General features: G+C 44.1%; 1 protein-coding gene across 1 annotated transcript in view; it reads right to left on the bottom strand.

The window, feature by feature from the left end:
* Positions 1–2,589: 2,589 nt before the first annotated feature.
* Positions 2,590–26,235, bottom strand: part of LOC147725860 (vomeronasal type-2 receptor 26-like) — a 299,837-nt gene continuing 276,191 nt past the window's right edge. Inside the window, exons 5-6 of the mRNA XM_086962808.1 lie at positions 6,073–6,196; positions 2,590–3,631 (exon numbers count right to left, since the gene is read on the bottom strand). Of these exons, the coding sequence (XP_086818934.1) occupies positions 2,748–3,631; positions 6,073–6,196 (1,008 nt within the window). The 3' untranslated portion in view covers positions 2,590–2,747. The remainder of the gene's footprint in view (positions 3,632–6,072; positions 6,197–26,235) is intronic.

Genomic DNA, 26,235 nt, shown 5'->3' with positions numbered 1-26,235 from the left:
GATCTGAAGCCCGATTGTGAGGGGTGAAAGGTTTTTTGGGTTTCGAGATGGATCATTAGTTGAGCATTAGCTACTTTCTCAGCTAATTTAGCGAGGTAAGGGAGTAGAGAAATTGGACGTAGATTCTCCAATATATCCTGGCTCAGGTTCGGTTTTTTCTTGATGTGGAACACTATAGCTTTTTTCCAGTCCGCAGGGAGGGTAGCTGTGGAGAATGATGTTTGCAACATGTGTCTAAAGTGCGGCTCCAAGACCGGGAGGCTAGCAGTTAAAATTTTAGGAGGTGCGGGGTCGCGTGGTGACCCAGATTTGATACTCTTACAGATTTTTGTCAGAATTTCAGTTGGAGGTACAGAGAAGGCACATAGGTGGACAGGAGTGCTTATATGAACTTCGTTCTCTGTAAAATCATTGCCAGATTTTATGTTGCTGGAAAAATTTGCATAGATGTTGGTAATTTTATCAGAGAAATACTTGGCAATTTTATTGCAAGTATCCACTGAATCATTCTGGGAGGTGGGGTTGGACTCAACTATAGAGATCTCCTTGTATCTGGTTTTTATTTCGGGACAGAAATTAACGCGCCAATCTCTTTCGAGCTTTTTACATGCCGTTTTAGCGATCTGGAGCTCCTGACTATACCATGGGGCAGTTTTTTTAGTTCTTGTGGCATTAGTTGTAGTACGGATGGGAGCGGTAGCATCCAGTGCTTTTGCGATGTTGTCCTGTAGATGAGCATATGCAGTCTCACTATCAGATCCTTTTGGGGGCACAGCACCCTGAATAATATGAGAAAATGAATCAATGGAGACATTTTTCCAACTTCTACGCTTGAAACGTTGAGAGCTTTGATTGTACTGCTCAGCCTTTTCTAGTTGGATGGATATAGGAACTATATGGTGATCAGACCAAGGAATTGGCTGAGGAGCTAAGGTCTGAATTCCCTTCCAGTTTCCAAATACAGGGTCTAATAAATGTCCGTGTTGGTGTGTGGGATCAGTATTTTTTAGCTCTAGTTCTAAAGAGAGTAGCTCAGATTTGATGTCAACCGCCTCTTTGTTGAGCGGATCGTCAAAATGGACGTTTAGGTCACCTAGAGCTTATGGGGATATGTGAAGGAGGTCCCCCAGACACACACACATTGACAGCAATCCTCCTTTAACTAATGAATTACTGAGCTCCGATATGTTGGGGCTGCCACCCTAAGCTGGTGATAGGTATGGCTTTGGGATGCGCCTACTGTCTGGAACAGTCAACTGCCTGCTGGGAGTTAATACTGGTAAACTCCCGCCCCAAAGATATATGGTCCTACTTGGAGTAGTTTCTCGCTATCGAGGTGCTGTCCACATGCATCCCCGGCTTTGATGTCGGGCCCAATCTCGGGAGCCCCACAATGAAACGTCTTCAGTTTTTGTCATAGTAAACAATACTTCCCACACATGGAACTCGGGGGAAATAGTGTGGGCTTTGTGTGCTCGTACTTACCTACAACTCTTGCCACCCCATAATTGGACCATTTATCATCTGAATTTTTAATCCCTGATAAAGTTCAATGGCAATTGAACAAAAGAAGTTGGCTGGAGCCTGTTTTGTGATTTCATTGAAATAAAGGAAAATAAACTCAAAGGAACAGTTGTACGTCTGTATCTTTTGGAAGAGACACCTCAGTGGTGCACCTCTCCATACTGATTCAAGCTTTGCAGATGCTACATCACTCAGGGTAACTGGCCAACCAGAGCCCTCTACCACTGCGATCCCAGCTCTATAGTTTTACTGGTTTGATTGCAATCCTATGTGACTGTCAAAATCGTCTGAGCATGTGCCATCGAGATTTCTTTGTAGAGTCTTTAATTGTTTTCCCTAGCTGAGCAGTTTGCCCCCTCCTTTTTTCTCTCCTCATTGTAGTTTATCAATTGTGTGAGTGGCGGTTCTGTAATTTCAGATGTTATTTGCAGGACACACTATCCTCAACATTATAGTATGTACTGGGTTGTATACTGCATGCTTATGCTTTGCTGAAATCCTTATTATTTTTTTGAAAAAAAAAGTTGCTACAAGGTCAAAATCCTATGTTTTGGAGGGCCTATGAAAACAGTGTCAAATCTTGGACTTTCAGAGTGCTTTGCATTGGCGTCCAGTAAGGGCTAAAAAAAAAGTATGGCTGCTTTGACTACTGTAACAAGCCACCAGTTTCTTGAAGAGATAAAACAATTTGTGTACTCCACCAGGGTGTTGACGTACACAGAGTCACAGTCTATTTGATTCCTTTTAGTCTTATATCCAATAATTGGTAAGCCATAGTATGTCTTCTATCGGAATGATTTACACAATAGCATTCATTTGACATGTAGACAGGTGAGCTCCACATTGGAAATTATCATACATTCCAGAAACAGAGATAATTGAAAATCACAGAAAATAACTGTTTAACATAAAAGGTAAAACGGATATATGTACAGGGAACGATTGCACATAGCAACTGTGGAAGCCACAGGCAGACAACATCAACTTAACACAGTAATTTATTTTCCTGGTACATAATTACTCAACAACATATTTAGTTGATAACTTTTAGTTACATTATGAGCCTTTGTGCTGAGCTCTTTACCATGTTTGGGATATGAGTGAGTAATTCAATTGAAACAGTAATAGATTTTCTAACAGAAAAAGATGGACAAGCTCTTTGTCAAATCCCATGATGACAAGGGTATACATTCGATACTGTGAATATAAATTACTTCTGACTTTTAAATGCATCTTTTGTTGATATCTGGTCTGAACAGAATGATGTAACACTTGGGAATGAATATACAGCCCAGCAGCCCAGCACTGGAAGCCAAGATGGCGAAGATCTCCACGGCCACCATGTATCTACCCTTAGTGCTAAGGTAGGCTGGAAGGAAGGACACCCAGACGCTGCAGAAGACCAGCATGCTGAATGTGATGAGCTTGGCCTCATTGAATCTATCAGGAAGGTTCCTGGCGAGGAAGGCCACAGTAAAGCTGGCAAAGGCCAGCAGACCCATGTAAGCAAGCATCCCATAGAAAGCAGTGACAGAACCGTTGTCACATAGTAGGATCACCTTTCCAATTTCAGACTGAGTGTCAGTGGCTGGATGGGGAGGATAAGTGAGCAGCCAAGTGAGACAAATTACTACTGACCCCAGTGTGCACACGAGGACCATAGATGCAGACACCTGAGATCCCAGCCATCTGCTTAGCCTGCTACCTGGCTTGATGGCATTGAAGGCAATTACAACAGTGATGGTTTTCACTAATACGCAAGATACAGAAACAGTGAAAATAATCCCAAATGCAGCTTGTTGGATCAAACATGTCAATAATGCAGGGCGTCCAATGAATAGAAGAGAGCTGAGGAAGGCCAGCAGCAGAGATAGAAGGAGAGCGTAGCTGAGATCCTTGTTGTTGGCCTTCACTATTGGGGTTTCCATATATCTGAGAAAGATTCCCAAAACACCAGCTGTGGACATGGATAGTACAATAGATACAGATGCCAACACTGCTCCAAGGAAATCACCATAAGCGAGATAAACAATGGCTTTCTGGATACAACCATCCTTTCTGTCATTGGGCCACTGGTCCTCCGGGCATCTTACACAATTTTCCATATCTAAAATATAAAACATAAGAAATTTTTTTTGTTAAAAACCTAAATATTGCAAAATGACTGATTAACATAACACAACACACATGAAACTGAAGCTTCCGTTTGATAAGAAATGTTCCAAAAGTTTCCCCCTGAAAGAGCTATAGCTGCTACTGGCCTGTAAAGCACAGTGATACTAAGGGGTCAATACATCACACAATTATATTTCCTGTGAACAAGATAGCACTGTCACAACACAAGTAATTACTGCAATTTGCTTTTCGATTTCTCAATGTAGACAATCTGGTGTTGAGTTTAGAGAATTTCGATTAGATGCAATCCGAGGTGCAAATATTGATCAATGTGTTGCTGTACGATAACGATAAATCATTTAATGCTGTTGCGTTACACGCAATTTAGAATGCACCCCTCTTATTTCATGCACATCAGGTTTCCTATTGAGTGAATGCTATTCTCATTGTTATGTTATGTTATTTGGGAATTTATGGAAGCGCACGTACACCAGCAGGTTTCTTGGCGCTGAGGTTCAGAAAAAGTGAGATCTGCTAATCAAAGAAGCGACTAGTATTAGGCCAAATTAAACAACCATGTTTTGAGCTGCTTTCTGAAATGCATGCAATCCACCTTAAGCCTCAATGAGATGGGCAAAGAGTTCCAGAACCTCTATCCCAAGAAGGAGAAACGGATGCCGCCAGTGCGTATGCGTTTGAATCTGGTAACCACCAGAAGATTCAAGTGCATAGATCTCAAAGTGCGCTGGGGAGAGTACTTGCTAATTCGTGAAGAGATGAAATTAGGCCCTGTTCCCTGAATAGCTTGAAAGAGAATGCAAACATGGCTCTCTGTTCCACTGGGAGCCAGTGAAGATCTAAAGTCTTTTTGATTACTATAAAACTACTAAAATAAATGGAACTTGGGACAAGACATGCAAAGCATTTTTGAGGTAGCAAACTGCTCAATTCATAGAATCAGGCTGGTTGCAACCTTAAAATACATTTTTGGAGTACAAACACCAAAATGCTATTCTACAGAATCATAATTTGGGTTTGTAATGCAGTATTTAGAAGGAGATAATAGTGAAACTGACTCTCCTTTGTATGTACTAATGTTTTGCAACCGACTTCCATTTGAAACACATTTATATTTTACTACCTTCTCAAAGGAGGTTGTAACCCATTTGCAAACAAGAAGGGATGGCTAGTGGATCCCTTCACCATTGAGAATGTGGGAAAATGAAGGGTAAAAATGTCATTGTTTTCTTGTGAAACACAACCCATTTTCCTTTGAGGAAATCATCTAGGGCCAGATGTAGGTAGCCCTTTACCGATCGGAATCGGACGAAAATACCGATTTTCGTCCGTTTCCGATCGGTAAAGGGCTATGGAGATGTAGGTGCACATATTCGGTAATTTTACCGATTCGGTAATATTACCGAATCCGTAATTTTACCGAATCGGTAATATTTACCGATTCGGTAAAATTACCGAAAATGCTAGATTGATATGTGGGTAGCCAATTTTCCATTGGCACATGGCTTTCAGAATCGGTATTTTACCATGGAATACAAATCCATGGTAAAATACTGATTCCTGTGTACATGCACATCTGTGCATGTACACATGTGCCATGTGACAGACAGACGTGCCCTTAGGGCATGTCTGTGTGCCACATTGCACACATGCCGGTTTTGGGGGTGCTAGAGGGTGTCAAAGTGACACCCCCTGCACCCTTGACAAATTCGGTATTTACCGATTCCGTAAATACCGAATCGGTATTTGAATTGAATCCTATGGGCTTCAAGGCCCATAGGATTCAATAGCAAATACTGATTCGGTATTTACCGAATCGGTAAATACCGAATTTTTAAGGAATCAGTAACAAATCCAGATGTTGGTACCTACATCCCATTTACCGATTTTGAAATACCGAATCGGTAAAATTCGGTATTTCAAAATCGGTAAATGTGATTTACCTACATCTGGGCCCTTTAATTTGTTTTGTAAAGGGTTGTTCTTTTATTTAAAAAAAATATTTTTTTATTTTAAGCAATCATAAATATGGTGATCTTCTGACCCAAGAAGACCTATATCTCTGTGATGGCCATCATTTCTAGTGGGTCTCTACTGTGACCTGCATCATTAATATTCATGAGGTAGGTCGATTTGTGACCCAGACGGAATTTAATGTAAAAGCAATGCAGTATTTTTGGCTGCTGCACTGCATTGCTAGAGAATTTGGTAAATAGACCCCTAGGTCAATTAATTCTCAAATGTTTATAAGAAGGGTGTGCCATAGAAGATGATAGTGATATTAAACATTTTTACCAGATTTGCCACTTACAGGTTATATTTGCTTTACACTCTTCAGCATAATATAACATCAGTGCTATTGCCGTAATGAGACATGAAACAGGCAGTAGTATGCATTTTAATTACTTTTTTCACCTGTGCTATTTGAAAACTCCCCTTCTGCACATGGCAAACACTCAAAGCAACAGATGGGCTTCCCTTCTATAGGAGCTTTACGGTATCCAGGAAGGCAACTCTCAGTGCAGGCTGAGCGGGGCATCTGTAGCAAAACAAGAACAGAACAAGGAACATACCTTTGAGAAAGAGTGTGCTATTTAAACAAAATCACTGCAAGAAGGGAAACACATTCACCTACTGATCAAATAGATATTTATCACAAACATCAGCTCACAGAGTAGATTTAACAGGAACATGCTGTTTGGTGGATTTTAAATGAGGTCGGAGGATCCTTTCACTCAGAACAGTTAACACTAAACATAAAGTAGGTTACATGAGGATAACAGATGAAAATATAAATACTTATTTAAAAGGACACTTTTTTGTATGAAACCGGTTGTGTGCAGCACTGGATTTGAGAATGATTCCAAGACCTAGATGCTAAGTTTTCCACTGAACATTTAATTGGGACCCATCAGAGTTCTTCTAGGACTCAATTCGAATGGTTGTTCTTAGGGTAAATATAAATTTAATTGAAAATTAATTTGACAAAGAAAGAAAACTCATTCAACCTCAGAGTTAACAATAGGATGTGCAGTGAGCAATCAAAGGTTTCTAAGAGCTTCAAGTAAAAAATATTCCAAGTGAGAAATCAAAAATAGCAACTAACAATGATTTGAAATTAATGATGTCTTATTTGCAATTTAGTGAAATGAATGCTGGAAAAGTGGTTGCAATTTGCGCTCCGACTTCAACGGAATGCTTGGGTATTTTGAAAACTGGCTTATGTACCAATAGGTCAGTTCACAAAAAACTGAATTATATTTGGTCACAATATGACATTCCCTCATCAATATTCATGAGTTAGATTGCAAATTATCGCACACTACAATTGACACAATGAGAGGGATGGTTGCTGGGGCTATCAGACTGCCATGTCTGTGGTTGCTTTTAAATAAAGCAATATCATTTTTTTTAAGTAGTTCACTTTTCTTAAAGGAAAACAGAAAAATTACACAAACATTTCTTCTGAACAATCTTTGTCCACATTGATTGAAATGGGACTCACTTGCCACCATTGCAGGATTACCCCTAAACACTAGGGTTTTTGGTATTACTTTAAAGTAGGTCCTAAGCAAGGGGGTCACTTTGATCTTATGCGCAGCACTACCTCTCTTTAGATTTTTTTTACGAATTGTGCTTTCCTTACCCAATAATCCTCCTCTAGGTTTTACTTCCTTTACTTCTTTCCTGCTCATTCCTCACTCTTTAACACCTTTATGAGTATTATCCTGCAGCTTGGGGACTTCCACCCTGCTCCCCTTACCCACTCTCCTCAACGAGTATCGGGAGACTCCCTTTGCACTAGTATTTACATCAGTACCATTGCCCCTTCCCCCACTTTCTGTACTTGCTTTGTTATTTATTGCTCATTTTTCTTTACCAATTATCTTCAATTCTGGGGGCCCTACTGATAGAGGCACCACTAGTGCCTGTGCTTGCACCTCTGTTGTACCAGAAACAGAGTGGTCCTTGCTGTTATCGATACCCCCTCTAAACTCAACAATTCTGCTGACGCCTCCACCGTTTCCCTGGAAGAGAATCCTTGCAGCTACCCAATGCCCCTCGTGCAGCTCCAGTGACGCTCTCAGCCACGGCTGCTATGCCTTGGTTGCTCTCTCCTCAGGACTCCTCCCATCTGAAGGGACTCAATAGAGTTGTGATTGATCTCCCCTGCCTGGCCGCCTGGGTACTTTAAAGCTCCGAGCCGAACATAGAATATACCGGTAAGCTCTGTTAGTCTCCAGCCGTAACTGTCTCTACTGCTACCGCTTCTGTTTTTTGGTTCCTTTACTCCCCGCAATCAATCACAATTAATCGCGGCTCCCGCTCTCCATCACCAAAACGCAAAAATGCAAAAACTTCACTGCATGCCTCCCAGTTCACCCGCGACCTGACTCTAGCCGGCCGCCATGTTTTCCTCTTGCACAGCACCTATGTTTCAAACAGTCCTGTTGTTGAAACATCAATTAGTTGGAGAAGGGAATATAAGTGGAGTGCCGAATCTGAGGAAATGGACAGGCCATTTGAGCCCAAATCGTTTTCAGGTGTTGGCCTCAGAGATGGGGGGAGTAGATTATTCTCTGGAGGGGGAAATTTCTCCAAATGCCAGTACGGACTTTTAGACCAGTCCTCCCCTGACTCACAGGGTAGATCCCGAAACAAAAAAGCGAGCCAGATTAAGCTAATGTCTGTGGACCATCCTAGTGCTGCGCAGAAAGAGATGGGAAATGTAGGTACAAACCACATGAATAGGGATACCTCTATCACTGGTCTGCTTGCCAATCTCACACTGGAGATACGTATCAGAGCTGAATCAGAGAGAAATAAGGTCAGTGTGTAATGTTTTGGAGAAGAAGATAGATGACATAGGTGGAAGGACTCTAGCTTTAGCAGCAGAAGTAAGAGAACTTAAAGAAGTGGTGCAAGTCAACAGAAAAGAGAAAGAAGGTCTTAGCACAAGGGAGAGAGATCAGGATGAAAGAGTGGAGTGGCTGGATTATTTCCAGAGGAGAAATAAATAGAAAATTTTAAGACTCCCTTAGGGTAAGGAAGGAAGTGATATTAAGAGTTTTGTGGTTCATTCAAATGCTTAAAAAGGAGCTTTAGGTGGAGGAACCAGAAGATGAAATTGCCAGAGACATTCAAAGTATCCAAGAGACCCGTTCAGGATAAATGCAAACAGATCTAAACCTAGGAGAATTTTTGTTAATTTCCTCTCGTATTCGTTGAAGGAAAAGATCCTGGCTAAGACCTTGAAGAATACATCATTAGATCTGGATGGAGCAAAAATTGAAATAAAAATGGATCTCTCAGTAGTAACATCCAATAGGCAATGGGAGCTTGGAAAAGAAAGGAGCCTTTAAGAAAGTCAGGAGCTTCGATTCAGTTGAAATTCCCAACCCTACTTAGGAGTCAATTCCGATTACGTTCGGAAATCGGCCCGACCGACTCGTACCGGGAACGGGGTATGACCGACACCTACCGGCACCGTATGACCCGTGCAGTATGATGTAAAACCCCTGACCTACAACCGAGCCGTACGGAAAACAAGCCGTACGACCGAGCCGTACAAAAATCAGCTATCTGGATGGAAAATGGACACGAACCGCACTGACCGACACGAACCCGGAATGAACCCCACCAATACGTACCTGTGATGTCCGACATGCACAGTACGATACAAAAGACACGAAACACCCAACCGATTCGCACGGAGCCCAAGCCGCATGACCGACATGGCCCAAAAACATACCTGATGCGAGAGATACCACCTCGATTGACTCGCATGCAACACAGAACACAATCAGCGTGAAAGACACGGAGCAGCCCCCACAAGCCAATATGAGCGTCCGACTTGGTCAGAAGAATGCCTTCGACATGCCCACAAAAACAATGGGAAAAACACAAAAAAGGACCAAACAAGCTATGACAAAATCAATAAATAACAAAACAAAAAAAAGTCACAAAGACACCCACAAAAGGCAAAAATGCACTACAATGATCCTTTGCAAATACAACAGAGCAGCCAGCACAGAACAACCTGAGATACCAACCACAGACACACACACAACTCACCCATCACACAACCTACACACCATCAGCTCCCCTCCAAAAGCTCTCACACATACACCTACCAAAACAGACATTCACTTGCACTCACACTCAAACCCATCCACATCACTCCTCACCACCACCCATCACCATGCCACCTTTGGAGCCACATTTGTTTGGCACATTGGTACAAAGGACCCCCATGTCACATAAAACAAGGATGTGGGAGAGGATCTTGGACAAGGTGAATGCACACCCACCAGTGTATCATACAAAGACCGACAACCAGAACAGGTGGTATGACATGCGCAGGAGGGTCAAGAAGCTCCTCTAGAAGGAACATGCCTTGAGCCAGCATACTGGCAATGGCCCTCCTGCTAAACCAGTCTACATCAGGTCCTGGAAGGATAAGATGCAGGCCCTCTTACAACCAGAGGGCATCCATGGCCTAAAAGACAAACCAGAGCCTGGTGAGCAATATACTCAATAGTTTGTCGCAATACACACACATCACCGTTAAGGGGACAGTGAAACCATGCACTGACAGCAAAGGCATAGTAAACAAAACTCAATCAGCCCAGCAACTCAATGCTAGTCAGACAAACACAATGATGGCCGCATCATAGTGATTTTTAAGTGTGTCATGACATATACAAACCTACCAACAAATAGGGCAAGGCAGTGGCACTAATCTGAGTAAACACTGTCAGACATTCTTTCCACCATAACCACTATCTCACAGTGAAGCTGACTGACAGGAAGGAATAGTGGGTATGCTGGTGAAGTGAGTGTATACAAAAGCATGATGTGGCTGTTGTCACAGATAATGCCCCCCTCCCATTTGGACCATCAGCATCTCTCTGAAGAATGCTCACCTCAGAGGGGGTGGGAATGAGCTGGTAAGTACCCTGGGACTGGGTTCTGTTGTGGGGCGCACAAGGCCCTGCTGGTAATTGGCCACCACCAAACACCAGAACTCCACTGTCTGCCATCTTGTCAGCACAGGCCCCCCCTTCTCACAGGGAAGCAGAGTCAGAAGGAGGGATGTAAGGGCATGCTGGGAAGGGGGTGTAGGCCAGAGCATGGTGGGAGTTGCAGTCACTCACAAACCTCAGCCACCTACATGGCCCAGCAAGCCCACACTGCACCATGCTCAACTCAGAGGGGGTGGAAATGGGCTGGCAAGTACCCTGGGACTGGGCTCTGTTGTGAGGAGCAAAAGACCCTTCTGGGAATTAGCCACCACCAAACACCAGTACTCCACTGTCTGCCATCTTGCCAGCACAGTCACACACCCTCACAGGAAATCAGAGTCCAATGTTGACAGGGATTACACTCTTGTGTCAGCCACCTGATGGCCTTTGAGGACCAATGACCATGTACATCACAATCCATACATGAGCTGGGTATGCACACACATCAACATGCACATTGAAAGGTTTCATGTTGGCAGGGCAATGTGCTACCACAAAATCAATCTCTGTCTGTGACGACTGAAGACAATGCAGTGTTCAGGCATGCATCCTGACGTCCTGTTGTAAATGTCATGTATATCAAACATTGTTACAAAAATCAAGGAGGGGTGAATGGTTCACTCTTCCAGTGCAACCTGGTTCATTACTGATAGTGTTGCCTCCATTGAAAGCCTCAGATATGTACACATGCATAATGCGTGATATCATGCTTTTCCGCATCAGTGTACTGTAGCTGCATCATCATTGGCTCCCCATTGTTGCAAATATTTATTTATTCCATATAGTCATTTATATAGCGCACAGCTACCTCCAACGGAAGTGTTCCGGCGCTAGTCACAACTGCAGAGACCAAAGACCCCACAAAGAGCGGGAGACCAGCCTAATCCAAACAAAACAACCATGTTTCAGAGCTCCTCTGACGGCCAATTCCTGAAGAATTTTCCTAAGCTCTTCAGGCATCGAGTTCCAGAGCGAAGGGGTTCGTACTGAGAAACCCCGCCTGCCCCAACTTTTGAGAATCTAGGGACCTTCAGGAAGTTCTGATGATTGGAACATAATGTCCTTGATTGCACGTGCCTCTGGGTTCTAGCTTTCAAATATTTTGGGCCAACATCATGCAAATCCCGATGAACCAACATCAGTGTCTTAAAGAGGACTCTATTCTTTATCGGCAGCCATTACAAACTCACCAGATGAGGGGAGATGCTATGCATTATCGGAACATTTCTGATAAGTCTGGCTGCCGCATTTTGAATTATCTGAAGACTGGCCATCAAATATTCCGGAAGTCCAATGAACAGACTATTAACATAGTCTAGGCGTGATGTTATGACTGCATGGATGACTGTTTTCCGACAGTCTACCGGGAGAAAATGGAAGAATCTGCGCAGGGTCTTGAGTTTCCAAAAAAACACTGCTGACACCTGCGCAATGTGCTCCTTCCTGAAAGTGCGATATCCAATTTAAAACCTAGGTTCCCGGCAGTCCTGACCGGTGTTGGGGGAGGATTAAGTTTGGTTGGCCACCACAGAGCCGATTGCAAGGGGGATTTGTTGTTGAAGAAAAGAACTTCAGTTTTCTCTGTATTCAGCTTCAAACAATTGTCTGTCATCCATGCAACAATGTTTAGCAGACAAGATTTGAAGCTGGCTAAATCCACACACTCCTTTTCCTTAAACGAGAACATCAGTTGCGTTTCATCTGCATAACTAATGATTTTCAGACCAGAATTCTCCACCACTGCAGCTAAGGGGGCCAGATAAATATTAAAAAGTGTGGTGCTTAGAGCTGAGCCCTGAGGAACTCCGCACGAGAGCCACTTGGTTTCGGAGGTAAAAGGTTGAAGAACCACATGTTGTGACCGACCTTCAAGGAAAGTATGAAACCAGGATAACACCTTGCCCGACACTCCCAGACTTTCTGATCTGTGCAGCAGGATTTTATGGGACACAGTGTCAAAGGCTGAAGGGAGATCTAATAACACAAGCATTACACAGTGTCCCTGATCCAAGGTTTCCCGCAGAGTCTCAATGACTTCTAGCAGAGCTGTCTCCGTAATTAAACCCACTCTGAGACCTGACTGAGAACTGTGCAACAAGTCATTAGAATCTACGAAAGCAGAGTACCTCTTTTTCCAGAATGTTTGCGGTGGCTGAGAGCAAGGAGATGGGACAAAAAATGTTCAAGACCGCGGAATCAGCACCTTCTCTTTTTAGAAAATATGCTGTGCCTCCCACTGGAGGTAAAGTGGCTGGTTCCCCAGTAGTGCCCAGAGAGTAAAACTGAGAGTGTGTGTCTTTGCTCAAGTGCTGTGAGTCAAAATCACTTACAACACCCAAAGGCAAAGAAAAATTGTGTGCATTGTGATGTATGAAGTTAAAAACAAATGTGTTGCATGTGTGGATCCAACTACTGATCCACTGCACCAGGGTCGGTCACTGTTGGTCAACATGTTCCAGTCTCATGTGATCCTAGAGCTAATTTCTCCTCTGGACACTACAGGGAAAGCAGCCAGTCTACCTCAAGGTGGAGGCACATCATATTTGCAACAATGGTGACCAAAGTAAATGCTGCTACAGTACACTGAGGTGGCAATTCAAGAATCACCACCCCATTCCTGTATACATATATGAGGGAATTTACTAAGGAATTAAATCATGTAAATACCATGGCTGCACAGGATGAGTGATCCCTTGCCCCCTCCTTCATTGTTAGTACTACCCATTGCAAGATGAATATATCAGTACCTCTCCTCCCTCCCTGTTGCAATATACATAGGTTAACCATTGATGTCTGTAGTAACATAACTGACAATGTCTGTCTCTTCTAGACACAGGTGCTACTGGAGAAACAGCAGCCATTGAAGAGTAGTCCCTGTCACAGACTCTGGTGGAAGATGAGCTCTCTGGTGTGGATCTGGCTCTGTCCTCTTCGGATGACGAAGATCAACCTGGCACCTCCGGTGTGAGTCATCATGCAGCCCCACCATCAGAAACACCTGCACCCCTTGCAGCAACACCAAAAACATCTGGCCACAGACCTAACACCCCCACCAACATGGACAGACCTAGGACACCAAATTCAAACAGCACAGGGCCACCGGCCACCCAGGAAGCTACGAAAAATGACACCAGTAGCAACACCCAAGGGGGCCCAGGGTCTACTGTGCTTGCCACCACAGCTCCAGCCCCTGTGTTTAAGGGTGGTGGGAGAGGTGTTAGGCAGAGGTCACGGCCTGCAGAGGGGCCTGGACTGCCTGATGACCACCAACTGGTACGCCTCATAGATGCATACCAGGATAGCACCGGATGATTCAGGCAGGTAGTGGGGATCCTCAAGGACATTCAACAGGAGCAAGCTGGCCATCATGTACGCATGGAGGTGAAGTGGGACAAATTTACTGCGGTGCATAGCGACATCTTGACCTGTCTCCACCAGAACAGCAAAAATATGCCCACAACTCCCTGTGTGCCCACGACATCTCTTGCAACAACATCTGCAAATTCCACAGAGGAGGGAGGATGAATCTGGTGGAGAGTCTGATGCACTGCCGAGGTCTGCACTTGAGGATCCCCCCCGAAGAAGAAGAGGGGTCATCCGAAGAGGGACATGTGAGCCACAGTTGCCCATGCACATCCCCCTGAAACACAGAACCTGTTTTGGATATTGGTCTTTATGTGCAAAGCGTTCACCTTGTTGCACATCACACAACTCCCTAACATGACATGGAGGTTACATGTAGTACCAATGTAGAAGATGAATGTCCACTTAACTCTGGACATTTCATCTACCAATACTTCAAACTCATCTGTGAACTTTGGATTCTAAACCTCATGTACAGCACTATCTCCACACATGTATGTAAATAAACTCACTATTACACTATACTTGCCTTTTTTGTGATTCAAACTTGGTATGTGTCATGGAGATGCTGAAATGCCGAAGTACACAGTGCATGCTGACTACTACAGCAATGTCAGTACCGTTATGTGACTCATGTTGATGTGACACACATGAGGGAGACACACCAATAGGGTACCACAACACATACTCACCATGGAAATGTGACACATTACCTACAAAGATGTTTGCCAGATATACGGTGAAATGTAACTATGGGCAAATTTTGCAAATTCGCGTTCCGCGAATTCGAGCGAAATGGCAAAAATATATGCGAGTTCGCGAATTTTCTCGCAAACTCGTGGATTTTTGGGCCATTTGCACAAATATGTGACCACGTGTGTCTGTAACTTTGCCACCGTGCCGAAAGGCGCCGAGGTCCCTCGAGGGAGCTGTCAATGATAGTGAGGAAAGGGTGGGAAGACGTTGCATACCCTAGTGTATGTGTGGCGGGGCCAAACGGATGGGGCTTCCATGCAAGTTCACATGCCTGTAGTTTGTAAAGGGTAAGCGACCGATCAGAGCAGCAGAAGAGAAGGAAGCAGACTCCTAGTCAAAGGGAGTACACGGGGATTGCGCTCGAGAAACTCGTGGATGCAAAGACCTCCATCAAGGATTACATCTAATTGTAGGCGGTAGATATTAAGCATGGGCGTAAAATCCGTTCCGCTCGCGGAATTTGCGGATTTTCGGCAAATTCGCAATCCGCGAACTCTCGCGAATTTGACGAAAATTCGCAAATTCGCACGCAGCGGATTTTTTTGCTTGGTGATACAATATTGCGGCGCGCGGCGTTCACTTACCGTCATTCAGCGTTTGCAGAGTTGTTTTTCTCCATATTTTGCGTGTGCTGCGCCATTTTGGATCTTGCTGCGGGTTCCCGCGGGAGTTTGGCGACCGTGATTACGTCATCGCGGCTTGCCACCTTGAACAGCACGCATCGCGAGAGCTCGCAATTGCGAATACGTAGATGCGGCGGGCAGCAACAATCTCGCAATAGCGAAATTGCAGAATTTGCAATTCTGCACAAGAAATCCAACAGCAAGCAGCATAAACCTTTTGAAAATGAGGATTTTCATCAGAATAACTCCTCAGGTTGACATTTGCCTGCACTTTTTTTTGCAAGGAATCCATTGGGGGGGGGGGAAGGAAGCGCCCCACAGTCTCCAACTTCCTGTTCCTGTCCAGCAGGCTCCTCCCAGTGCTTTCTTCATGTGCTGGTCACTTTCATTTGGATCTTGACCTGGAAGGATTACTTTTTGTGGATGCTGCTGGATATTTGGATTTGAGGCCTTTTTGACTTTCTTTGGATCACTTTTGGATTAGAAATTTCACAAGTAAGTTTGTTTGGGGCATTACAGTTGCTGCAACTACAATTGTGGAATTTTCGATTTTTGGGCTGTTGTTGGGGCCTTTTGCCCAGGGGTACTCAGTGGTGGATGGACTGAGTCTTTCTGTGGGGTCTCTTTAATGTAAACATCATGGAAGGCATGGATGGCATGGGATTGCGCTGATTTTTGTGTGTTTTTTTATTTGTGGGGGTGTTGATGGGGACTGGCCATGTTGGTGGGGGCCATTTTGAGTGCTGGTACAGGCAGGCCCTGGCCATGTGCTGGGGGGCAAGGGGTCATTTTGAATGCCAGCAGTGTTCTCAGGCCTGCACCCATTTTGCCTAGCTTTCATCCATTATGCCCAGGGGTAGTGAGTGGTGCATGGGCCTAGTCTTTCTGTGGGGTGTCTTGAATTTAAGCATCATTGAGGGCATGGATAGCATGGGATTGTGCTGATTTTTGTGTGTTTTTCGATTTTTTTGGCTGCTGTTGGGGCCTTTTGCCTAGGGGTAGTGAATGGTGCATGGACAGAGTCTTTCTGTGGGGTCTCTTTAATGTAAACATCATGGAGGTCATGTAGATAGCAATTATAAAGTCAGGAGCTAATAGCCGTATTTTATTTGTGCATTAGGTATGATACAATTCTGTGGAGAAAACATATAGAGACTGTCCTGAAGAAGGAAGCCATTATCAACTTAAGCTTCCGAAACGCGTCGGCGCACTTTCATCAAGTCATATTCGGTGTTGCCAACAAATAACCTGGTTTAAAGGAATATTATTCCCCCATTGTTGTCAAACGAGGGCCCGAAATGACATAACTAAGACAGATAGCAGTGTCTTTTTCGAAAAACTTTCTCCATATCCACATTAGGTGGTTTTATTTGTGTATTTCATGTTTTTAACTGGCTATACATAGGAATTCATATGTTTTTTATTTATAATAAATTGTATACTTTTTTTAAAATAGACTGTTTGTGTTCCTTTCTGGTAAGTGTTCTCCCATCCAACAAGATGCAAGACAAATGAATGTTGTGGATTGAGTTTGTCGCTTTGAGTCCTGGTTTAGGAGCAGGAAATAATACCTCCCATAGGGAAAACCTTTTTGCTTTACTTTACAGGCAGGCCCTGGCCATGTGCTGGGGGGCAAGGGGCCATTTTGAATGCAGGCAGTGTTCTCGGGCCTGCACCCATTTTGCCTAGCTTTCATCCATTATGCCCAGGGGTAGTGAGTGGTGCATGGGCTAGGCATTCTGTGGGGTGTCTTGAATTTAAGCATCATTGAGGGCATGGATGGCATGGGATTGCGCTGATTTTGGTGTGTTTTTCGATTTTTTTGGCTGCTGCTGGGGCCTTTTGCCCAGGGGTAGTGAGTGGTGCATGGACTGAGTCTTTCTGTGGGGTCTCTTTAATGTAAACATCATGGAGGTCATGGATGGCATTGGATTGTGGTGCTTTTTGTGTGTTTTTGGATTTTTTGGGGTGTTGATGGGGACTGGCCATTTGGGTGGGGGCCATTTTGAGTGCTGGTACAGGCAGGCCCTGGCCATGTGCTGGGGGGCAAGGGGCCATTTTGAATGCAGGCAGTGTTCTCGGGCCGGCACCCATTTTGCCTAGCTTTCATCCATTATGCCCAGGGATAGTGAGTGGTGCATGGGCAAGTCTTTCTGTGGGGTGTCTTGAATTTAGGCTTCATTGAGGGCATGGATGGCATGGGATTGTGCTGATTTCTGTGTGTTTTTCGATTTTTCTGGCTGCTGTTGGGGCCTTTTGCCCAAGGGGTAGTGAGTGGTGCATGGACCGAGTCTTTCTGTGGGGTCTCTTTAATGTAAACATCATGGAGGACATGGATGGCATTGGATTGTGGTGATTTTTGTGTGTTTTATGATTTTTTGGGGTGTTGATGGGGACTGGCCATGTGGGTGGGTGCCATTTTGAGTGCTGGTACAGGCAGGCCCTGGCCATGTGCTGGGGGGCAAGGGGCCATTTTGAATGCAGGCAGTGTTCTCAGGCCTGCACCCATTTTGCCTAGCTTTCATCCATTATGCCCAGGGGTAGTGAGTGGTGCATGGGCCTAATCTTTCTGTAGGGTGTCTTGAAGGTAAGCATCATTGAGGGTAAGCATGGGTGAATTTTGCGAATTCGCGATCCGCGAATTTGCGGATTTTCAAATTTGCAATCCGCAAAATTCGCGAATTTGTGCGAATTTGCGGATTTTTGTTTTTTTTCGTGTTCGCGGGGCTTTTTGCGTCTTCGCGAGCCGCTTGCATAGCGAAGTTACCCATGCAGTCGTTTATGGGAGAGGAAGAGGGAGAGAGAGATAGATAGATAGATAGATAGATAGATAGATAGATAGATAGATAGATAGATAGATAGATAGATAGATAGATAGATAGATAGAAAGAGAGAGAAAGAGAGGGAAAGAGAGAGGGAGAGAGAGAACGAGAGAAAAAAAGAGTGGCCGGATCTCTGAAGGGCCAGATTCCTGAGTTGCCCCTACAGAACATACAGCTTTTTATTTTTAGCAAAATGCATATGAAAATTGTGCTGTAAAGATCTCTTTTAGTTTAACCCCTCCTGACAACTCAAAATGGGTGTATTTGCATCCTCTCCCTTCTTCCTGTTTTTTATATCTGTAAGTGCTTCCTGATGAGGTTTAATTCCTTGGACAGGTGCCTCGTTGCCTACTTGTAACTATTCTCTGACCCTGCTTCAAGGGTCAGAGCAGGGTCAGAGAATAGTTGCAAGTAGGCAACGAGGCGCCAGGAAGCAATTAGCTCAAAACAACGAACAAGGGCTTTGACTCACCACCAGTAAAGCAGAGTCTAATATTCAAATTAACAAAAAGGTGCCAGTACTGGGTCTGATTTTGTAAAAACCAGCCTAATCCTGTGCTAATAAGCAATCAATTATTAGCCAGAAATTGGAATTAATCCATCATTATTTATTTCTTTTCCGAGAAGAATTTTTGAAGAAAAACACAACCACAATAAACAACTTTATGTATATATATGACAGACAGTGAAGGAAAAAAGAAGTATTTCCAGGGGGGTAAGGACAGATACTCTAAACAATAGACAATGGAAGCATATATATTTTCATCCTCACTCAGACATCATACGTGAACCAGACATTCTTACACTCCTTTCTACTCACAGTATACCAAACATATAGCACAATAGACAACATAGAAGGGAAAGACAAGAGGTCAGTAAATTAATCCATATACTATTTACAAAAGCATAGAAAAAAAACTGTTTTCAAAGAATACCAAATATAAACCAGTTTAAAAATTGCAAATATATACAATTTTTGACAACAAGTCAGACAGATAAGGTCGACGCGTTTCGAATCGGACCCTTTGTCCGATTCTCATCAGGACCAGACAGAGCTCCTTGGTGTTTAATCTATCCGGAAGGGACCTGACAAGAACAGAGACCCTTGTGTTTGAAAAAGGACTCTCTTTTGTCCCCTCAAAGAGAACCGATTTTGTGAAAATGAAATTGGAGGTCCTTGAGTTCTGTAGAAAAATCAGACTTAAGACCTTTTTCAAAGACCATGAAATAGAACCAAGTGGAGAGGTCACTGGTTTACGTAAGAAATCATCTTTTTGTCCAACGGGAAATACAGTACCAAAGGAAATCCTAACTTTTGAAAAAATGGTATTATCCGCCATCACACAAATGGAGTCAAAAAAACAATACGTCAAATTTAATCTATCCAAGGATCAAAAGGACGCCATCTTCTCCCTAAAAAATGATCCATTGTTAACAATAAAGCAAGCTGACAAAGGAGGAGCAGTAGTGGTTTGGCAAACGGATAAATATAAAGCAGAAGTCATGAGCCAATTGGATAATACGGACTGCTATCGTAAAATCAGAAGTGACCCAACAATTGATCTACAAGGACAACTTTCAAACATCATACAACGAGGGCTGGAAGAAGGTTTCCTCAGCCCAAAAGAATCATCTTTTCTGCATAATAAAAGGCCTCGCATACCAATTTTTTATGCATTACCCAAAATCCATAAAAATGAAATAAATCCCCCGGGTAGACCCATTATTTCGGGCTGCGAGTCACTTTGGGAACCAGTATCTAAGTACATAGATTTCTTCCTCAAGCCTCTGATCTCATTAGTCCCAGCACACCTACAGGACACCACGGCGTTCATTAACAGACTGGCCAACATTACGTTCGACCCATCTACTCAGTTGTTGGTGACTATGGACGTTATTGCTTTATACACCCAGATTCCACAAGAAGAAGCACTTGAAGTCCTTACCTATTTTTTAAACATAGGAGAAAAGCCAATGAGGGTTCCTACAGACTTCATCATCTCTCTAGCTGAACTAGCATTGCAAAAAAACTTTTTTTAGGTTTGGCTCAGACTTTTTCTACCAAATCAAAGGGGTGGCCATGGGCTGCCCCTTTGCACCGGAACTGGCCGTATTATTTATGGGCCTGTTTGAGGCTAAATTTATCTTGGACAACAATCCATTTTCGCCATGCATTAGCCATTTCATGCGGTATATTGACGATGCCTTTTTCATTTGGAGCGGCAGCGAGGAACAACTCAATGACTTTCTGGGTTGGCTAAATAGACGCACCACGAACATCCAGTTTACTATCAACTATAACAAACACCAAATCACTTTTTTGGATGTCAAGGTTTATTCATCAGAAGGGACCTTGGCCACAACTTTATTTAGAAAAGAAACAGACCGCAACCGGGCTTTACATTATACAAGCAACCATCTGCGAAATCTCCGTCAAAACCTGCCATTTGGTCAATTCTTACGAATTAGGCGCAATTGCACGTTTAAAGACGAATATTTTGACCATGCCCAAAATCTGATGGAACGCCTCATGACTCGTGGGTACCCAAGGAAACTTCTAAAAAATGCAATGCGTAGAGCATGGTGGACCCCGCGTGAAGCCCTTCTGGAGAAAAAAGAGAAACAACATATTGAAAGGACGGTCTGTGTGACCACCTTCTGCCCGCATGCCAACCAGCTTAAGAAAATCATCAATCAGAACTGGCACTTAGTGAAGAACTTAGAGGACAGCTTACAACAACCACCTCTTTTTGCCTTCAAAAAAGAAAAAAGTATTGCGAATTTTCTAGTACGCGCGGCGCTACCCAAACAGGAATCACCCACACTCAGGAGTATGTTTTCCCTCCAGCCGGTCCGGGGGCATCACAAATGTGGCACTTGTGCCTGTTGTGATAAAACAATTGAGGGTGACATCTTTGTCTATAATAACATTTCTTGGAAACACTCAGCTTTCACAAACTGTAAAACCAAAAACGTGGTATATGGAATTCTATGCCCCTTCCACAAACTGTACGTGGGAAAGACATCACAAGAAATCCGTCAACGAATTTGCCAACATAAATCTAGAGTTAGAAGAACCGTAGCCAACGCACCTCTAGTGAATCACTGGACAGAAGCAGGTCACACTGAGTCTGATATAAAATGGACGGTACTATTCAAATTGGAAATGGATACCAGAGGAGGCAACTTGGAATCGAAACTAAGTCAACATGAGGCAACTCTCATCCTGCGATTCAATACAGTCATCAATGGATTAAACGAACTTTCAGAGGTTTCCCGCGTCTACTGACAAAACTTCATTACATGTTGCCTGCCTCTGCTTAACTGTGCTCTTCCCCCGGTAAACATGTGAAACCACGCCGCCCTGATCTTTAGAAGTGCCCAAAATTCATCACATGTTGCTGGCCCCTGTGCAACGGTGCTCAACCTTCAATAACCATGCGAAACTACGTCTCCCATAACTCTTTGCGTTATCACATGACTTTGGACATCCAATGGTCAGATTCATTTATCCCAGAGGTGTCATGGCCTCCGCACTCCTGGACCCCGGCGCGCACAGATTGGCGTCCCGGATCCCCGCAGTCTGAGAGTCCTGATTAAGGTATGCCCGCTCGTAATGGGGAAACGCGCTACTAACCCGCACCCTTGCCTTTGCGTTCCATAAACTAAAACCAGGCTCTCTGTAATTTTTTCAGCCTGACACGGACTGCCGCGCACCTGTCAACCCGACCAATTCAGGGTCTACACACAAAGGATTGAATACAAACCTCTTTCGGCAAATATTAAAGGTAAACTGCAACGGCCTCCTGTCCCCGCTGTACGCAATCCTTGAATTCTTTGTATACACAGTTCTCCTCAAGCGGCACTCATTTCTTTGTTTTTCAGCCGCACCTTCTCGACCATTTTGGCGAGTTTTGCAGTCTCTGGAACCATTTCCCCACAACTATTTGCAGAGGAGTTACATTTCCACACAGATTGTGATCAGGTATACGGACCTTTTGCTTTTGTCGTCCTCATAGAAAAAAACACGCTATACCCTGTCAACTAACTTTGGGTTAACTTTTGTTCACAGATACTTATCCTTCTTTCAAGTATTGCACCACTCAGGTAGGGATTTCTGCATGGTGTGGCGTGTCGCTACTCTCTCCACTGCATTAATTAGTTCTAGCTATACTAAAAGGACACTTGTTTTGATTTTTCAGATCTTCTGTCTGGTCCTGATGAGAATCGGACAAAGGGTCCGATTCGAAACGCGTCGACCTTATCTGTCTGACTTGTTGTCAAAAATTGTATATATTTACAATTTTTAAACTGGTTTATATTTGGTATTCTTTGAAAACTATTTTTCTTCTATGCTTTTGTAAATAGTATATGGATTAATTCACTGACCTCTTGTCTTTCCCTTCTATGTTGTCTATTGTGCTATATGTTTGGTATACTGTGAGTAGAAAGGAGTGTAAGAATGTCTGGTTCACGTATGATGTCTGAGTGAGGATGAAAATATATATGCTTCCATTGTCTATTGATTAGAGTATCTGTCCTTACCCCCCTGGAAATACTTCTTTTTTCCTTCACTGTCTGTCATATATATACATAAAGATGTTTATTGTGGTTGTATTTTTCTTCAAAAATTCTTCTCGGAAAATAAATAAATAATGATGTATTAATTTGAATTTCTGGCTAATAATTGATTGCTTATTAGCACAGGATTAGGCTGGTTTTTACAAAATCAGACCTAGGAAGCAATTAGCAGCAGGTGTCCAAGTTGAAGTTAATTTGTTTGTAACCCTTTTGTAAAAGGTTACAAAGAAATTAGGTTCAACTTTTTCACCTGCTGCTGTAACCCTTGCTTGGCTGAAAATTCGTCCCCGCTGATTCGCGGATTTTACCGTGATTTCGCGAGATTCGCGGATCGCGAAATTGCGTAAAATCCGCAAATTTGCCTGCGAAACAGATTTTACGCCCACCCTTAATTGAGGGCATGGATGGCATTGGATTGTGCTGATTTATGTGTGTTTTTCACTTTTTTTGGCTGCTGTTGGGGCCTTTTGCCCAAGGGTAGTGAGCGGTGCATGTACCGAGTCTTTCTGTGGGGTCTCTTTAAAGTAAACATCATGGAGGGCATGGATGTCATTGGGTTGTGGTGATTTTTGTGTGTTTTTTGATTTTTTGGGGTGTTGATCGGGACTGGCCATGTGGGTCGGGCCATTTTGAGTGCTGGTACAGGCAGGCCATGGCCATGTGCTGGGGGGCAAGGGGCCATTTTGAATGCAGGCAGTGTTCACAGGCCTGCACCCATTTTGCCTAGCTTTCATCCATTATGTCCAGGGGTAGTGAGTGGTGCATGGGCCTAGTCCTTCTGTGGGGTGTCTTGAATTTAAGCATCTTTGAGGGCATGGATGGCATGGGATTGTGCTGATTTTTGTGTGTTTTTCGATTTCTTTGGGTGCTGTTGGGGCCTTTTGCCCAGGGGTACGGAGTGGTGCATGGACTGAGTCTTTCTGTTTGGTATCTTTAATGTAAACATCATGGAGGGCATGGATGGCATTGGATTGTGGTGATTTTTGTGTGTTTTTTGATTTTTTGGGGTGTTGATGGGGACTGGCCATGTGGGTGGGGGCCATTTTGAGTGCTGGTACAGGCAGGCCCTGGCCATGTGCTGGGGGGCAAGGGGCCATTATGAATGCAAGCAGTGTTCTCAGGCCTGCACCCATTTTGCCTAGCTTTCATCCATTATGCCCAGGGGTAGTGAGTGGTGCATGGGCTGGTTTTTGTGTGTTTTATGACTTTTTGGGGTGTATAACTGATGTTACTCTGTCTTCCATTGCTTTTAGGTGCACAAGAGAACCACCAGTGCCAGGAAGAAGTCCTGCAGCTGTGTGTGCAGCATAACGTCACGCCACGTCACGTGAGGCCACAGACAAGACAACTCTGCAACTCGTGCAACTGTGGCCTGCTGTTTTGACATCTGAAGAAGATGGCCCCAAAAAAAAGCAAGAAAGTTGCCAGTAAGGAGCAGAAGAAGCAAGTGGCGCCACTTACCAAGGAGACTGGTGTGCCGGCCTCCACATTTTTTTGGGAAAAAAAAGTACGCCTGCAGCAGCAGCGGGATCTGCTAGGGACCAAGCTGGGAGCAGCACCCCACTCCATTGGGCTCAGTGCCACCACCACCACGCTAAATTAAGTCCAAGCCCTTGAGTGCTTTAGAGGCAGCCGTATAGTTGTGCAATCACCATCGACCAGTGATGTTGGCTCATCGCCAGAAAGTAGCAGCATCCCTCAATCAACACAGGTTGTTATAACTCATCTGACGAGTGTTCAACAACCACAGCCGCAACAACAACCACATGTGCAAGTACAAGCCCAAGTACATGTGGAAGGAGAGGCAGCACAAGGAGATGCGCAAGCAGAGGTGCATGGAGCGGCACAAGTGCCCTCAATAGTTGTTCCCCCCGAAGTAGGGGCACATCAGGAAATCGACATTCAAGCGGAGGTATAATTTGAGGAAGCCACTCCTCCTGATCATTCATTGTCTTCCAGATCCCTAGCAAGGAAAAGATCAAGGTTGGTGTCTACATCTTCTTCAAGCACGCTTCCTTCTGATGATATGGATTAGGCATGGGCGAATTTTGCGAATCTGGCGTTCGCGAATTTGCGTATTTGCGAACTCGCAATCTGCAAAATCCGCGAATTCTCGCGAATTTACGGATTTGTTTTTTATTTTTTGTGTTTGCAAGGGTTTCTGCCAGTTCGCGAGGGTTTTGTACCAGTTCGCAATTGCGAACTTACTTGTTGGCTCGCAACGGTCGTGACTATGTTGTTTCTACGTCTGGTTCATCATCACAGGTTCACAGCACCCTCTGTTTCACCACTGCCACCCTGTTTCACCCATGCCACCCTCTGGTACATCAATGCCACCCTCTGGTTCATCACTGTAGATTATGGGGGGGAAAAGCAAGCACACCTGCCCTGCTTCAACTGACATGAATTAATTTAAGGTTGATTTATTAATGTGTCACTGTTTTAAAATTCCAGTCTGGCACCTGCTTCTTTATCTGTAATTTGCTTTCTGTTGCAGTGCAATTTTTTTTCTATGAGCCTGCTGTGAGGGTCAGAGCAGGGTCATAGAATTGTTGCAACTAGCAACTGAACTCTGGAGGGGCCCCAGTCAGGAAGCACTACAGGGAATGGTTACTAATGATGAGTTTGAACTTTTGCACCTGCTGAGTGCTTTCAGTTTTGCAAAACCCGTTTTTCTGCAATTTCGCAGGATTCGCCGGGCGCAAACTTGCGCGAGATCGAATTCGGAAGCCGCAAATTTGTGCGAATATGCGATTTGTTTTTTGCGGCGTGTTAGTTCACAAGGTTTTGTGGGTTTTAGCGAGCCGCTTGTAGCGCAACGGTGCGAAGTTACCCTCACGGTCGGTCACGGGTGCGGCCATCTTGTTTGCATGACGTATTTCCGTTTCCGGGGGGGATGTGTAATCTCGCAAAGTTTGCGGCTCGCTAGTACAAGTTCGCCTGTGATCGCGAGGAAAATCTCGCGCGAACTTACCCACGCGGTCATGAACGGGCGCGGGCATCTCGTTTCTCATTCCTTGCTATGGTTCTGGGCATGCTTTTTGTATCCTCTCTGAATCTCTGCCATCCTTTGCTTTTTTGAACTTTTTTTTAATCTATTTTACTTATTATCTATTCCTCTATTTTTCTAGCTCTATATTTTTGTGTTTTTTGCTACTTTTGGTTAATTTTAAACTACTTTTTTAAACTCTTTTCTTCTTCCCTATTCTATTTTTTCTTTATTATTTAGCTTCCTTTCTGCCCAGAACATGGTAAAGGGAGCCGGGAAGCATCCCGAGAAGGGGAAGGGTCCCGCACCCCGTGCCCGGCTCCATTGTGGGCGTTTGAGGGGGGAGCAGGTCGCACCCCGGGAGATCTTCAGCCCGGAGGAGGTGGCCGCACTAATCTTTTATGTTCAGCGCCGCATCC

Source organism: Lissotriton vulgaris, chromosome 3_1 (assembly GCF_964263255.1).
Source record: "Lissotriton vulgaris chromosome 3_1, aLisVul1.2, whole genome shotgun sequence".
In the NCBI taxonomy this organism is placed as follows: domain Eukaryota; kingdom Metazoa; phylum Chordata; class Amphibia; order Caudata; family Salamandridae; genus Lissotriton; species Lissotriton vulgaris.
This window is presented reverse-complemented; position numbering and strand designations above follow the sequence as displayed.